Here is a 16,750-nt window from a genome sequence, read left to right on the forward strand (position 1 = left end):
TTTTCCTTTCACTTCTTGGTTGCAGAATGACAGGAAGTCAGAACATAGTTAAGAGACTGAGGCAGAATAACCTCCATTTTGCCCCTTGGAAACTGCCTTTCCAGCCTCTACCACAAAGACACCTGCAAAGAATTATCAAAAAAGGACACCCTGGACTTGGGGTTGCTCCCCAAACCCTCGGGAGCTACCACCTGTCCTAAGCCCTGGTGACCGTCTTACCTTGTTCACTGACAGACCACAAATCATCTGATGTGTCTAACTGCACCCACGACGTAGAAAAGTCCCTCCTAAGATGCTCTTGCAGGACCACCTACTGCTTCCAGCCCCATCCACCCCTTTAGAATGGTCCTCACGTTCACACAGGTCACACATGAGCAGACGGGCTTGGCTTAAGTGCGCAAGGCCTTATGCCTTTGAGATTCATGACTTCCTTCTGTCTGGGAAGAAATAATGAAATCTTTTGTCAACCTGACAAAGTGAATAAATCCCGGCTCATGTTGGGTTCATGGAATATGTGTCTGGCCTTCTGAACCATGCCTGACACTACGTTTCAGACAGATATGTCACTCAAAGATCACGGGTTCCATCCCCAGAACTATAGAAGTGAAATAAAAATGTACAGGTCTTTTAATTTTTTTAAATGGTGGTAAAATACATCTAACACAAGATTACCATCTTAAACATTTTAAGTGTACATATGAGAAGTGCTAAGCAAAGTAACACTGATAACTTGTTCATATCACAAAACTGGAATTCTCTATTCCCCATTAGATACATAGGTGTTTTTTGTAAGATTTATTTTTATTTTCTGGTTATGAGTGTTTTGCCTGAACACACACACACACACACACACACACACACACACACGCACATGCACATATATGTACAGCACACGTATATCTGGCTCCCATAGGAGCCAGAAGAAGGTGTTGGATTCCCTGAGCCTGGGGTTCAGATGGTTCTGTGAGCTGCCATGTCTGTTCTGGGGATCAAACTTAGGCCCTCTGAAAAGTAGCAAGTGTTTTTAACCACCATCTCTCCAGCCTCGACATGATCACTTTCTGCCAAGGAATTCTACCTCTTGCCATCATCTATGTTCATCCACTTCCATCTCTATCTCCCCCCTTCTCCCATTTCCCCTCTTGTTCCTGTTGTATTTTTCTCACACATGAATGCATGCTCACACATGAATGCATGCACACAGATACATTCAGGCAACACAGTTCACTTTGGTCTCTTGCTTTCTCTTTCTGACCATTTCTCAAATTGGCAGAAGAAACAAAAGTCCCCCAATTCACAAATCACACCTCCCCCCAGGGATGGGCTGTTCCTCCTGACATGGTGATATCCCGCCGGGAACTCTTAGACAGGAAGGAGCCTCAGGTCCAGAGAGGCATCTAGAAGAGGTCTTTTGAACAATACCCACCAGGTTCAGATCTCTTTAAGGGATTATTATCCAATCAAAATACATTTCTCCTTCCATTGACCACGTGGAGCAAAAGTAGTCCACACTTTGGTGGTCCTGAAGCTGGCTACAGGTGAGGGTCCATCTTTGGTACCAGGGCAGAGTCCCTATTTTATCCCTTTCCTTTAATGTGAAACTAATAAGAAAGCAAGCAGGGGAGGCACACACGAGCAAAGTGATGGTGGCAGCCTTGAACCAACGTTGCTCTTTTATCACAGAGAAAGGCAGACTCAGAAGTGGGAAGGATGCTCCACGACATCCTTAGATATCTTTGCAGTCCTTGTCCAACAGGGTGAACACGCCATTCCAGGGAAGCGCTCCGACCAAAAAGCTGCAATTTACTTTCTGAAAAAGACAGTAACAGTGAAAATCAGTAGCATGTCCAAAGGAGAACTACCCTGTCGTTAGGCATCAGCCTGGGAATATGGTAGAATAAAAGTCACCAACTGTCCTAAAACTCCAGGGAGCCCAGCACAAAACATAAACTTAAAATCACAATCTTCCAAACAACAGTGAATGACCAATCAGATGTGAGATGATGTTAGGACGTGCCCAGGGCTGATATGTTTGTCCTAGTGAGTACCTTCTATTGTCTGGGCATGATACCCTTTCTAAAACTTAGTGTGTGGAGACAACTTCAGTCAAACATGACGACACACTCTGTTCATTTTACTGGCAAATGTTTGCTCAATACATACAGCAGAGGCTTTCAAAATGTCCTCTGGGGATTTTCTTAGAATGAAAATCCTTGAATCAGAAACTACAAATGGAACCCAGCCATCTGCAGGTGGAGCCTCCGTGTGATGCTGGTCTCTTTTTATGCCAGAGAACCATCCGAGTAAAGAAAGAAAAGCAGATACCTCTGCCAAGCCAGGCCGTTCACTGTTGTGTTTCGAGCGGCAGGGCTGCGTCCCTGGCATGCGGCCGCCCGCATGGCTAGCTTTACCCGAAATAATTATACAGAAACTGTATTCTTTTAAACACTGCCTGACCCATTAGTTTCAGTTTCTTATTGGCTAGCTCTTACATATTGATCTAACCCATTTCTATTAATCTGTGTAGCCCATGAGCTGCCTTACCAGGAATGATCTTAACCTGCGTCTGTCTGGAGTGGGAGAATCATGGCGACTCCTTGACTCAGCTTCTTTCTCCCAGCATTCCGTTCTGTTTACTCCGCCTACCTAAGGGCTGGCCTATCAAATGGGTCTAGGCAGTTTCTTTATTAATAAGAAATCACTCCCACATCATTTCCCCTTTTTTTGTTTAAACAAAAAAGAAAGGCTTTAACTTTAACATAGTAAAATTACATATAGCAAAACAGTTATCAAGCAAGAATTACAGTTACAATATTTATATCTATTTTATCTTTTATCATAACTAAGGAAAACTATAACTATCTATTCATTCTTCAACTCCATCAAAGACTCCAGAAGGATATAATACTACCTAAGTAAACAAGAAATAAGAAAACTCTAGAAATGACAGAGACATCTTGCTGCCTGGATAGTCACCCAAAGTTCTTTTGTATGGTTGGGGCATCCATCTTCAGCCTTCAGGCCCATAGTATCCAGCAGACATTTCCATGAAGCAGGAAATTTCAAAGACAGTTCAGTCACTATCTGCTGTGTCCTGCAGAATGTCTCGCAGACTCTTTCATGAGTCATGAACCCCAAAAGACCGTCTCACCTTTAGGCAAGTTCAGCAGTCCTCTCTCTGTGGGTTCTCTGTGTCCATTTTATGCAACAGTCCAGGCAAGAGCAGTTTCTTGCCCAAATGGCTATCCAACTCCATAAGGATCCTCTTCGATGCCCATCTTCCTCTCGAAGTAGATTAGTGCTGCCAGGAGCAGACATGTCTCATTGTCATGAAAAGTCCTAAGTTATTAAAATATTTTAAATGCCATATTCTGTAGCCTTTGAGAGATATGAAGAATGCCTATCTGAAATATATCTCTATATATCTAGAAAATCTAAGTAACATGACTACAAACTTGACTATTATGATTATCCATCAACAACCTATATTTCCTAATTATACATTACATTTTAAAAATGAACTACACAATCACACCTTATTCAAGATCAAAAATACATATACATATAACAAAATTGACCTTAAAATCCATACCAATGCAAATTATTCATACCTATATCATATCCCCCTTTAAATGTAAAAGAACATTTATAAACAATATTTTGGGAACATGGGCGCAGTTTTTTCTCTCCAAACTGCTTCCTGCTGAATGGGGGCGCTGTTAATCAGATCATTTAGGGTGTAACCTGTGTGTCAGGTTTATCTCAGTTGCCAGTTGAGTGAAGTAATTTTCTGAAGATGTTCACAACAACCTTTCAGGAGGGCGTGGTCTATCATACCAAATCGGAATAGAAGAAATAAACAGCGTCTCATCCTCTGTGAAAACAAAATAAGAAACTCCTTTCCAAAGTATCATGTCCTTAGATCCAAATTTTAAAGTCAAGGCATTTTCACAATATGTATGTTGGATTAGTTCAGCAGCATTTATAAATAAATATCTTTTAGCATCTGTTGCTCCTTCCTCAGCATTTAAATAATTTAAAGAGAGCATAATAGCATACAGTATCAAAATTCTCTGTGTATTTTCCATCTTTGTGCTGCTTTGTTTTAACCTCTATTTTGTTTATTTTTACTTTTAACTCTTTGTTTTTTGAGACAGGTTTTCTGTATCTTTGACCTGAAGTAACTCTGTAGACCAGGCTGTCTTTGAACTCTCAGAGATCCGCCTGTCTCTGCCTCCCAGGCATTCGGGATTAAAGGTGTTTGCTACTACACCTTGAACTCACAGAGATCTGTTAGTCTCTGCCTTCTAGGCACTGGGATTAAAGGCGTGTGCTACCACACACAACAACTCTCTTCCTTTTTTTGTTTTTTACTTTAAGAACTTCAACTTTTAGTCTGCATATATTTTTAACACACTTTAAACCATTCAGAAATTTTCTCTGTCTTTGAATCTCTCTTTACTGTACTTTGAATCTCTCTTTTTCTGACCACATGAATCTTTAATTTACCAAGCAATCTCAGTAGGACTAAAGGCGTGGCTTTGCCAGCTAGATCCAGTCCATTCCTTAGCTTTCCAGCCTCATGGCGGATATACACAGCGGTGATAGGCTGGAGGAGTGGGAGGACCTCCCGCAACAGTTCACCAACCTCAGCTTCACCATGGAATGAATAGTTTAGGGCTCCGCACTAACTTGGAGATCAAGACATATAGGCTGTGTCCAAAAGCCTCTTAATTAAGCCCATCATGTCATGTGCTGCTCTCCACCCCTGCTTGAGCCCAGTTTTTGTCAACTAAAACCCTAGGAAATTGTAAGCCAAGAGCTCTCTGAGAAGCTCTCAGCTGGTGCACAAATGGTAATGGGAAAATGAATGGTATAGCTTCCTCATCTCCAAGGTAACCCAAGTCTGAGATGGGCTATGCTTAACAGGTGAGAAGTTGTCTGGGCTAGATAGTGCCTAATCTCCAGCACCTGGAATAGGCCTGCTGCAGATCAATAATATCTATGTGTAGATGAGTATGCCAACAGACTTCCTTTGTGTCTACCCAGGCATAAGTGATTCACCTCACCAGCCGGGGAAGCAAGTCTCAGTCCAAGAGGACAGACTTTCAGTGAACAGATGCCAATGGTTTCTCCTGCATCAAAAGCCCAGAGTCGTGGAAGCCTTAGAGTAGGAGTGGCCTTGATGATATCCTTCATCTTCTACTCTGAGGGCAGCAAGGTGGGCCATATGGGATCCCACATGGGGAGCCATTCAGACCTCCTACAATAATAATCTGGGCACCCAAGATTAACCAGCTACCTAGAAGCCTTGATAATCCCAGATGGGACTTGAAGCCACTTACGTTTGTCATAGATGACTCATTTGTCACTCACCTTTTCCAGTTTGGAGTTTTTTTGAGTGACGCAGTTTACAGTATTGTTTAGAGGCTTTTTACAATTGCTGCGGGCAATCTGAACATTAATTTGGTATTCCATTCGGTCTGTAATCTGTCAATGAACAATGGTGCAATTTTAATTTTAAAAAAATGTTTTTGTATAACTCCCAAAAGCTTTGGTAAACACACAATCCTTCTCGCTTTATCTACAGACCTCCATAAGGTTGACTTCGATTTTTACTGTGCTCTAAAGATGGGCAGAAGTGACTCTGGCCTGTGTTGGAGGGATAAGCTGGGCCCAGGGCATCATCACCAGCAGAGCTACACATTGGGTTTGGGAGTAAGTGATAGACTTAGAGAAAGCCGAGAATACTGTGGACTAGACCATCCAGTTCATGCAATCCGCATCCAAAAACCTGAAATAAGATATACTCTAAAATCTGAAATTTTTAGAGCATCAACATGATGCCATGAGTAGAAAATTCTGCACCCAACCTTTTGCCACCAGTTGCAGGCAAGACACAAACACAGCCACTCAATATTTATTTTATGCCCATAAATTAGGATGGCTTAGGTCAGAGATGCATTTGTTTACAGTGACTGAGAGGAAACACAGAGGCCCATAATGGTCAAAGTTCTGAGACTAAATGATTCTTCAGTGATCAGCCCTAAACAGGGGCATCTCTCTGTCTCCCCTGCAGAAGCTTAGGGAACATTGTAGAAGCAAGCACAGAAAGACTGGGAGAGTCGGAGAACACGGATGAGCGTTGTGAGGTGCCATCTTCTGGGGAGGAGGGAAAACTCAGGGACTCTTCAGTCCTCCAGACGAAGGTGTCACTCGCTCCCCTTCTATTTTCAAGTACACAGAAGGCACAGAAGGTTCGAGTATGTATCTAGCAGTTGATCCAAGTTTCTAAAAGAAGACTCTCAGCACTAGGGCTGACACCACCTGCCCACCAGGCTCACCAATCTGCCATCTCTGCTAAGCCAGCCAGGAAAGGTGAGGCTTTTCTGCTTGTGACCACAAAGAATTGAGAATAAAAGCCAGGAGGCTAGGTATTGCTGTCATGTGGACATCCTGACTGTGTCCCCACAAACTCTTTATAAATAAGTTAGCCAGGTGCTATTTTTAAAATTCAAATTTGGGAACTAGGGACATAGTACAATAGCAAAAGGCATGGATAGATCATCATGAAGATTCTTGATTTAACAACAACAAAGAAAGAGAGAGAGAGAGAGAAAGAGAGAGAGAGAGAGAGAGAGAGAGAGAGAGAGGGAGGGAGGGAGGGGAGAGAGAGAGAGAAAGAAAAGAGACAACCTTACAACTCAAATTTGATCACAGGAATCCTAAATGCTTCCTAGCCCAAATATTTGTGTGTTCCCACAACAAACTGAAAATCTTGGCCCTCCCTTAAGGCCAAGCATGGCCTGGTGCCATGCTGGCAGCCTTACAGGAAGGATGTAGACCGCCTGACTGTACTTTCCCACCCTCGCGTCCCTGGTCCTTCCTGCCGACCTTTTGCAGCAGATGCTATCAGTATTGTTCCCAAACATAGTGCCAGCTCCTGTGGTTCTTGCTTGGGACTTCCTGCTCCCAACAGGAACCAAGAGCTCCTAGACCAGCTTTCAGCAGTGGGCAGAAGGGGATTGGTAGATAAATAGCCCAACCACCCACAAAGTAGCCCAGCCTGCTGCATTCTGTATGCCTTCCCAAGGTCAAGAAGACCAACTCCATCAGTCTCATTAACTCATCCCTGGGTCAGCCACCTTCCACTGCCGTGTCTCCTTTCTCTCCTACCCTCGCAGAGCCTGCTGTAAAGGCCTCCAAAATGCACCACCTGCCCTTGAATTCTACCATGATGCTCTGCTTCTGGGGAAGACCGCCTCCCAACAGCCTCCCCCCACAACATTAACTCCTGCTCTGACTTCAAACCTTTCCTTCCAGGTCACGCCCAAGACAGTGACAGTTCTTGCCAACACTATGTACTGACACCATCCAGAAAAGCTGACCACCTCCCGAGGCCAGGACACCACTTAGAGACTCTCATTTTAATAGTAGATTTGGTCTGTTTGGTACAGCATTTATACATTCTACAGGTGGAAAACATTGTCTAAAACCTTCCCCTGACAGTCTGATCCCCTGTGCTGTACCACAATGCAAAACAGAATTCTAATTTCTGGCTGAGGGGTTTTCTTTTTGGTTGGACTTCTGGCTCACCATAGTCTGAAGAATGTTGTTCATTTCACCATCCCCCTCACAGGAGCTAAGACAAAAATGGCTCACGAGAAATTTACTACTACCAACTGTTCGTGCTACCTGAGCACCAAAGAAAGTGAACGAGAGGCTGTAAAAGAGGGATTGTGGAGTGCAAATCATCAGTAAAGGATGCTACATCATCAGCATCATGTCCTAGAGATACAATGTTGAGGACATGTTTTCCTGAGACATGGGGAAACATGAATTGTCGTAACAGTGACGTCACTGTTGAAAACCTCTCCAATTCAGTCACACCATCAACTAACTGAGGCTTCAGTTTCCAATTCCTGAATTGCCATTGGGGAAGAGGTTATACAAAAGAGAGCAGTAAGTACTGTGTTGCAAACTCCAGGAAGCACTGTGCCCATTGGATTTATGTGGACCATGTTTCTTAGAGCTGGGCAGTGCATTGCTCTGTAAAAAAGGACACACTTTTGCGATAAAATCAATGTCTTCACTTCTACTAAATGCACATTGGGTAAAACATTAACACACATATCCCAGCAGCTCAAAACACATAGAACTCTTGTAAGGGACCTGATTTCAGCTCCCAGAACCCGTATGAGTGGCTCACAACTGCCTTAACTTCAGTTTCCAGGGTGTCTAATGTCCTCTTCTGTCCCCCATAGGCAACTGCACACTCCCCAACCACAGGCATGCATGCACATAACTAAAAATAAATTTAAAAATTAAAATTAAATAGTACAGGACACTCTAGTAGTTTATCCAGTAGACAGTTACATGTCCCTCTGTATAACCCCATATTCCCTGTTCTGTGGAGCACTTCTCTGTAGCAACATTATTGGAAAATATTCCTGGTGCTTCATTTTTCTCCTGATCTCAATAAGCGTGAGAGCATTCGATTAGCAGTTCTGAGTTACTATGTTAATATACGTGACTAAAACCTGTGTCGGGCATGTGTGAGAAGGGTCGTGTGAGTCTACTGCTTTTGTGGCTGTAAGTGTGTGACTCGTTATGCACACACTTAGGATTGTGCTGCTACCTTGTATTCTCATTTGTGTTCTCTCTCAACCTGGCCTTCGTCTGTGCCACCGTATGTAAAAGTCCTGTCTGAATAGACCTTTCTTACCTGAAGCTTGGCATGCAGTGTCCTGTCCACGAGGAAGACATACTTGTCCTTGCTTCCCTTGTTGTATTCTTTCATAGCAAACCACACACACTGCTTCACATTGGCATTCGAGATGTTGATAGATTCAAAGTACCTCAACGCCTTCACTTCATTCTTGGCTTGATCTGCACCAACTGCCAGAGCCACTGGAATGATGAGGATGAGCATGAAGGGCCACACGTATTTTGTCATGGTCCCTCGGTCAAAAGGCCAGAGAGGTGTTTGCCCTCCACGTCCTCTTAGAGCTCCGTTGCTGTAGGTCTGCCAAATTAAATAACACAGAGAAAAGGTCTCTGAGTATTAATTATTGGTGGAGCCATAAGGATCGCTCAGAGGGTTAAAACTGCAGAATCTGAAGACATGAGTTCAATCATGGGATCCACACATTTTATGTTACGCACACAATCTCTCTCTCATGCACACTCACACACACACACATACACATACATATATATATATATATATATATATATATATATTTTTTTTTTTTAAATATCGACTATGGGACTACGGAGATGCCCCAGTGGGTAAAAGCACTTGTAATGCAAACATGAGGGTGGATGTTCAGATCCCCAGTACCCACAAAATGCAGGGTGGGTCTCATGGCCTGTTTCTAAGTCCAGCATACTGGAGGCAGGGCAGACAGAAAATCAATATAGTTAGCTAAACTAGCTAAATTCTTGGGCTCTGTTTTCAGGTGAAAACTCCTGCCTCAACGCAACGAGATAATAACTGATGTCAGCCTCTTGCCTCCATACGTATATTCACACAGGTGCACAAGTAGCTTTCTCTCTCTCTCTCTCGCTCTCGCTCTCTCGCTCTCTCTCTCTCTCTCTCTCTCTCACACACAGGAACATCCATACACACATGTGTGACTGCCACACCACAATACACATGCCAAACATCCTTATTATGTTTATTGCAAGGCAGCAGAGCCTTGCAATGGGAAAATGTGTTCCTTAAGACACAATGAGCATATTCAAGGAGGCTGAAACAAGAAAAGATGAAAAACAAAATGAGGAGGATTATATCAGACTTTGGAAATAAAGCTGTGGTTGCAAGAATCAGCAATGAGGATGGCATCAGTCCAAGGTTAAAGACACGATAGTGTGTAGCTGTCCTTGCAGGTCTATCATCTGTGGAAGGCTGAATGGCTTTTGTGCAAGATTAGCGTCCTGGCAGAATCTTTGAGAACTGTTTTCTTATCAGGTACACGGTACAAAGTCGACCTCCCCATCAGAGCCTCCAGCTTTGTTTTTCATTAGTGGATCTGGCTAAGGCCCAACGAAATGACTCCGTTTTGCTTCTGATAAATTTTGCAGCTCAAGGATCTTACAAGAACCCACCTTCTCAGTATCAGTATAGCTGGATTCAAGACACAGCTCTTCGGGACACCCTTGAGAGCCACCTGTCTCCTGTCTAACAAAATATACCAATAGCACCCCTAGTTAAAGGGGTTCTGCCTTTGGCCTTTGCCTCTTGCCTCCATCCTGGGTATGATCCATTCATCTAGAGAAACATCCTCTCCTGGGAGACCCTGACATGTTTCCACATGGCCCTGTGCCTGCCACCACCTACTGTGTCTTGTAAGCTAGAACTATGAAAGCTGGTGTGCCCCAGTGTTCACTGGCACTACCCCTCTCAGACTGTCCAACCTGCTCGTCCTGCTGGGCTCCTTCCTCACTCTGGCCACTCCAGCTTGTGGCTCGTCTGTGTCTCTGACACACTCAGCTCACACTCACGTCCTGGCCAGGCAGCTCTGTAAGCCCTGACCTTGAGGCCCAGGTCCTTAGAGGGAGGCCATGCTTTGTGATGTAATATAGCACCTGTGACAATGTCTCATAGCATCTGTGACATCTGTGACCGTGCCCCATAGCGTCTGTGACCATCCATGTCTCATAGCATCTGTTCAGCCTCTAGCCTTTGGCTCCAAGCAGCTCAGAGGCCTGGAGACAGCAGGCAAGCACCTTCCATGTGGGGACTTCATGTGCCCACTTGTGCCTATCTCGGCCTATCAGAAACGCTTGACGCTTGGCCCCTTGGCTTCATGTGTTTGGACCAATAGCTTCTCCCTCCGCTGTTCGACCAGATCTGGGCCTGGGAGGGAGGAAGCAGGCTGCACATGTCAGAAGGCCAAAGGCTGCTGTTGTGCTGCATTCAAGGAGCTGCACAGAACTGCTCCTAAAAACCTTATCCCTGGGCATGATGACAAGCTCATGGGAATCAAAGACCGGGAAAGAACTGACTCTCTGCCATAGATCACTGAAACTGAAGTTACCAGAGACCCAAAGTATAGGAGGAAAGATCTCACAGGCTTCCATTCTGGGTATTCTTCCAGACAGTACTGCTCCTGCCTTCGCTACTCTGCAATGCCCCACCCTCCCACTTGCCAGTCTTACATCCCTCCGAGGGCTTTCTGAGAATCTGAGGGGAGAAACTCAGTGTTACTCAACCTGGAGGCAGCACCGTGCCTGTCTGGACACAGTCAATGATGCTGAAAGTTATAGAAGCCAAAATGGAACCTGAGTGGGAACATGAGCTTCCAGGAGCAGGTGAGAACATTGAGATGAAGCTACTGTTTGTTAAGACGTCACACCAGCCACGAGTCAACACTCTTGTCAGCAGCAATCATTGTCCATAAGGGTAGAACCTCTGTCGTTTTCAGTTCCTCTCTCTCTCTCTCTCTCTCTCTCTCTTATACACACACACACACACACACACACACACACACACACACACACACCATGGCCTATCTCTATCATCTGCAGAAGGGTCACCCACTGTGATCCGGGTCCCTGAGATGAAAGCAGAAAGGAATGCAGGGGACTGTTCCATGGAAGCTTATTGCCTTCCTTCTGAGCATATGAATGAGGGAGTGGAGAAATTGTAGGATGAATGAATGAACTACATTTACAAACATGAAATGATGGAAAAATGAATGAATGAAACTTTGAAATAAACAAGAAACTGTTTCACAGAATCTACTCAACACTCTGAACCTGCAAGTGAGCTGATAATAATGACAATAAAGTTGTATCATTGCTCATCACTAAGAATGGTATCCGTGGCAAATAGATAAAACAGAAAACCTTAAACACTGTTCAGGGATCCAGAATGTTCTGTGAGATGATTTTAATTGTGCTGGTTCTAAAATGCTCTAAAACTACAAACAGTCACCCTCAGAGGAAAGGGGACTTTGACTGCAGGTACACAGAGATGGCGGCCCCACTTAAATCTCCGCACAGGTACTGTTCATGACGGTGAACTGAGTTATCCAAGGCAGAGTCTCCATAATATAAGTGCAGCGCACCTGAAAAGGAGTTACAAAGCATAAATTAGAAAAGCACAATGCATTGAGGCTATCTAGATAGTAGGGACTCGGTTTGCCCAAAACTAAGTTTTAAAAAAGAAGAAAAGGAAAAAAAGCTAAAACACATTAACCTAAAGACTCATAAAGCTCAAAGCTCCACCATGAGAAATGACAGATTGCAAAATCTGAGCCCACGGTCTCCTGAAAAAGCACCTGGCTGGAACTATCACCCATCTTAAATCTTTCTGTCCTCACAGCTTCCCTAACACACGTGGTGATAGATGAACTTTTGCCCCTCCCAAGGGTCCTGAAAGTCAGGGAATTTCTTGACAAATGATCTGTTTAGAAACTTCCCAACAGAACACACAAACGCATCCCAAGTGAGGGTACTTGAAGGCTGTTAGTTGAAAAGTGAGACCAAACCCTGACAGAATCCCCCTGACGGGTAACCATCTATAAGGTCCAAGTTCCCATGGATCACATGTCAGCTATAGGACAAGGATGTCACCAAGAATCACCCTTGAGACCCTAAAGGAAAAGCCTGAGTGAGCAGACAAACAGTTCTCATTCCTCACCACAAAAAAAAAAAAAAAAAAAAAAAAAAAAAAAAAAAAAAAAACAATGGAAAGCTGATGACCAAAGGGAACTCATGTTTTTCCTGGACCTTCAGAGGTCTCCGGAGGCATAGAACTAGAACTACAGGGAAGATTATATCATAGGTGGAGTCCACGTGGTGTCTGCAGGTTTTCTGTGGACAGTCAGTGGGGGTATGAGCAGAGGGCTGCTCCAGCCCTGGGAGATAGGGCCTGCCTGCTTAAGACGCATTCTTTCCCAAAAGACTGTTGATAGAAGGGGTTGATTTAATCTCAAACCTTTTTCTCTCCTTGGCCCTCCTGCAATGGGCAATTGTCAATGTCTTCTTCAAATTTCTTACAAATTGTACGGCCCATCTCCAGGTCTATTAAAAACAGCAATTCATTTCTCTGTCAAGAAGAAATTGCAAAACTGTTAGAAAACTCGTCAGAATAAGTGAAAGAGAGCTCAATATAAAAGCCAGCAGAAAATGTGAAAGTCCAAGCAAGCAGCAATAAATATCACATATCACATACAGTCTTGTTTCTCTGTTGTTTTATGGGGAGGGAGATGTTTGCTGTGGGTTTTTTTTTCTTTGTTACTGTGATTTGGCATTTTTAGACAACGTTGGTAGAGCCCACAATGACATCCAACTTTCGATTTTACTGCTCCTCGGCTTCGCAAGTGCTAGGGTTACAGACATGCTCTTTCTCAGCCTTTCTCTTTTAAATCTATTTTTTCAAATTTTTCTTTTAATTCTGCACAAGAGATATGTCCACTTATGTAGGGATATAGCTCAGTTGGAAAGTGTGTGCTTAGCATGTTCAAAGAACAAAGTTTGATGCCCAGAGCTCCTAAATATCTATTAAGAACAACTAGTGTTCTGGCTATTACAAACAATGCTGCTGTGAACACAGTTGAGCATATACTTTTGTTGTATGATAGGGCATCTCTTGGGTGTATTCCCAAGAGTGGTATTGCTGGGTCCAGGGGTAGGTTGGTCCCGAATTTCCTGAGAAACCACCACACTGCCTTCCAAAGTGGTTGCACAAGTTTGCATTCCCACCAGCAATGGATGAGTGTACCCCTTTCTCCACAACCTCTCCAGCAAAGGTTATCATTGGTGTTTTTCATTTTAGCCATTCTGACAGGTGTAAGATGGTATCTTAAAGTTGTCATGATTTGCATTTCCCTGATCGCTAAGGAAGTTGAGCATGACCTTAAGTGTCTTTTGGCCATTTGAACTTCTTCTGTTGGGAATTCTTTGTTCAGCTCAGTGCCCCATTTTATAATTGGGTTGATTAGCCTTTTACGGTCTAGTTTCTTGAGTTCTTTATATATTTTGGAGATCAGGCCTTTGTCAGTTGCGGGGTTGGAACCTAGATGCCCTTCAATGGAAGAATGGATGAAGAAAGTATGGAATATATACATATTAGAGTACTACTCAGCAGTAAAAATCAAGGACTTCTTGAATTTTGCATGCAAATGGACGGAAATAGAAAACACTATCCTGAGTGAGGTAAGCCAGACCCAAAAAGAGGAACATGGGATGTACTCACTCATATTTGGTTTCTAGCAATAAATAAAGGACATTGAGCCTATAATTCGTGATCCTAGAGAAGCTAAATAAGAAGGTGAACCCAAAGAAAAACATATAGACATCCCCCTAGATATTAACCTTCATCAGGCAATGAAAGGAGACAGAGACAGAGTCCCACATTGGAGCACCAGACTACAACCCCAAGGTCCAAATCAAGAGCAGAAGGAGAGAGAGCACGAGCAAGGAACTCAAGGCCATGAGGGGTGCACCCACACACTGAGACAATGGGGATGTTCTATCGGGAACTCACCAAGGCCAGCTGGCCTGGGTCTGAAAAAGCATGGGATAAAACCGGACTCTGAACATAGCGGACAATGAGGACTACTGAGAACTCAAGAACAATGGCAATGGGTTTCTGATCCTACTGCACGTACTGGCTTTGTGGGAGCCTAGGCTGTTTGGATGTTCACCTTACTAGACCTGGAAGGAGATGGGTGGTCCTTGGACTCCCCACAGGGCTTGGAACCCGGTCTGCTCTTCGGGCTAATGAGAGAGGGAGAGTTGATTGGGGGAGGGGAGGGATATGGAAGGTGGTGGCGGGGAAGAGACAGAAATCTTTAATAAATAAATAAATAAATAAAAAGAACAACTAGGGTAAGCACCGAGTCTCCCCTCAGTCCTTTCCCCACTGGGAAATACCGAGTGAACATCCAGGGTGCCACATAGTCACACAGTCAAGTCCACAGCAAAGAACCTGTACATGGTGCAGCCACACCCATGCCACTATGACAATTATCAAATGTTCTAAGCAGCATCAGAAGTACCTGCTGAGTGAGTGATTCCGTGACCTAGAGTAGGACCCTGATGAGACAGCCTGCCATGCGCAGACAGAGCAGGGAACACAGAAGCCCATTTAAGATTTGTCTTTCATGTAGGTGCTGAGTACACAGAGCACTCATCTTTCAAGTACTTAAATGAAGTGGCTCTTGAGTATCCCAATATTATTCTCAGTATCTATCAAAAATCCTATGCAGGCTATTTCCTTATACAGAGATGTCTGCTCAGACTGCTTCATCCCTCTTGTTCTGTTTCTGCTGCTCTTTGCTTGATTATTTATGTTCCTAAACACTTAATTCAGAAAAAAGGAACCTTGGTGGTACCAGATCAGCACACACCACATCTGCTCCAAGACCCGCTTTGTGGTGGTCAAGGCACCATTCTCTCTAACATGAGGTCTGAAGCTTCTTGTCCAGTGGCAGTGTGGGCCACTACACTCAGTAAGCCTTCAGTGAAAGACTTGGTGGTTCGCCTGAAGAGCACCATCCAGTGGATTCCTAGTGCTCCCAGCTTGGCATCCTTACTGCCATACCCCGCTTCTGCACACCTACATTTCAGTATTTCCTTCTCTAAGATACAGTCACAGAGCACAGTACATCCTACCAAGAGACTCAAGACTCTTAAGTACATTGGCTCATCTTTCCCTAAGGGTCTTGTGACAATGCACATTTCCCACCCACCCAAAGAGCCATCACTTTCTTACCTTCTTCAGCTCCCAGGACCCTGTGTCACTGCTCTTACCCCACCTCATCCCATCTTACTCATGGGTTTGGGGCCAGCTTATGTCTTCGCCCAGCATAGCAGTCTGAAAAACTGGTTCCCTGTGTGATTCCTCAGCTGACTGCCTGGACGTCATCTCGGCAGTGATGTTGATGTTACGAGGTACCCAGCCTACATCCCCACCTTGCTGAGCAACGCCCAGCTCATCCAGCTCCCCAAGGGTGCCTGTCACCCTGACACACTTGCTGTTGACTGCCACTGTGTGGGGATCTGTTTCTTCTCCTTTCCGTGCCTGCCATTCTCACCACCTGTCTCTGCTGTTCTGGCTTCCCTCAGCCCTGATTCGATTCCCCTCATCCTGAACTCAGATTGGGACATTGATGCCGCCCTACTACCTTGCTTTTCAGAAGTTGCACTCACTTTAAAATAAGCCCAAAATTCTGAGTTTTTCTAGCACTATTAGGTATTTTTTTAAAATAACATTTACCAAATGAAAGCCTTGGTTTCGACTTACTGCAAACCCAAACAGCCCCCAGCCCTGCCGGGTATGAATGCAAGCCCCACACAGGAAGCAGGCTACTGACCTGACTCTGACTTCTCCGGACTCTCAGGAACTTGTAGGCAAAATTATCATCCTGATTTTCATTGAAGTGAAACACTGCATACTCCACAGAAATGCTAAAATCCTCACTGTTCTTGTTGATTTCTACAAATCTGAAGCTGCAGTCACGAATCCCCATCACAATAAGCCCCACCAACAGGAAGGCCTTCCACAACATGGCTGTCTTCCGTGTCCGCTCTGGGAGCTGAGGATGCACGCATTGGTAGAGAGGTGGCGCAGCTGCAGCTGGTGATGCCAGTCCACACAGCCCCGCCCACCAGAGGCCCCGGGGTGCTAAAGTCTTCATTTTGACTAGGGCAGCTGACTATTGCCATCTTTACGCCTCCACCTTGTCCCTCCCTCCATCTGACAGTAGAAGGTTGAAAAGGAGGACATATTTTCTAC

At 44.4% G+C, this 16,750-nt stretch overlaps 2 protein-coding genes across 2 annotated transcripts; both read right to left on the reverse strand.

The window, feature by feature from the left end:
- Window positions 1-1,726: 1,726 nt before the first annotated feature.
- Window positions 1,727-8,956, reverse strand: Cst8 (cystatin 8). Its single transcript, XM_041670105.1, has 3 exons — window positions 8,726-8,956; window positions 5,377-5,490; window positions 1,727-1,810 (listed from the first exon to the last, which is right to left on the reverse strand). The coding sequence occupies exons 1-3, from the start codon at window positions 8,954-8,956 to the stop codon at window positions 1,727-1,729; spliced, it is 429 nt and encodes a 142-aa protein (XP_041526039.1).
- A 3,002-nt stretch (window positions 8,957-11,958) lies between these two features.
- Window positions 11,959-16,523, reverse strand: LOC121460014 (cystatin-12-like). The gene is made up of 3 exons (XM_041670107.1): window positions 16,329-16,523; window positions 12,947-13,057; window positions 11,959-12,074 (listed from the first exon to the last, which is right to left on the reverse strand). The coding sequence occupies exons 1-3, from the start codon at window positions 16,521-16,523 to the stop codon at window positions 11,994-11,996; spliced, it is 387 nt and encodes a 128-aa protein (XP_041526041.1). The 3' UTR covers window positions 11,959-11,993.
- Window positions 16,524-16,750: the final 227 nt, after the last annotated feature.

The sequence above is a fragment of the Microtus oregoni genome, unplaced genomic scaffold (genome assembly GCF_018167655.1).
Source record: "Microtus oregoni isolate MIOR12 unplaced genomic scaffold, Mior012 000020F_ref0000438, whole genome shotgun sequence".
Classification (NCBI taxonomy): domain Eukaryota; kingdom Metazoa; phylum Chordata; class Mammalia; order Rodentia; family Cricetidae; genus Microtus; species Microtus oregoni.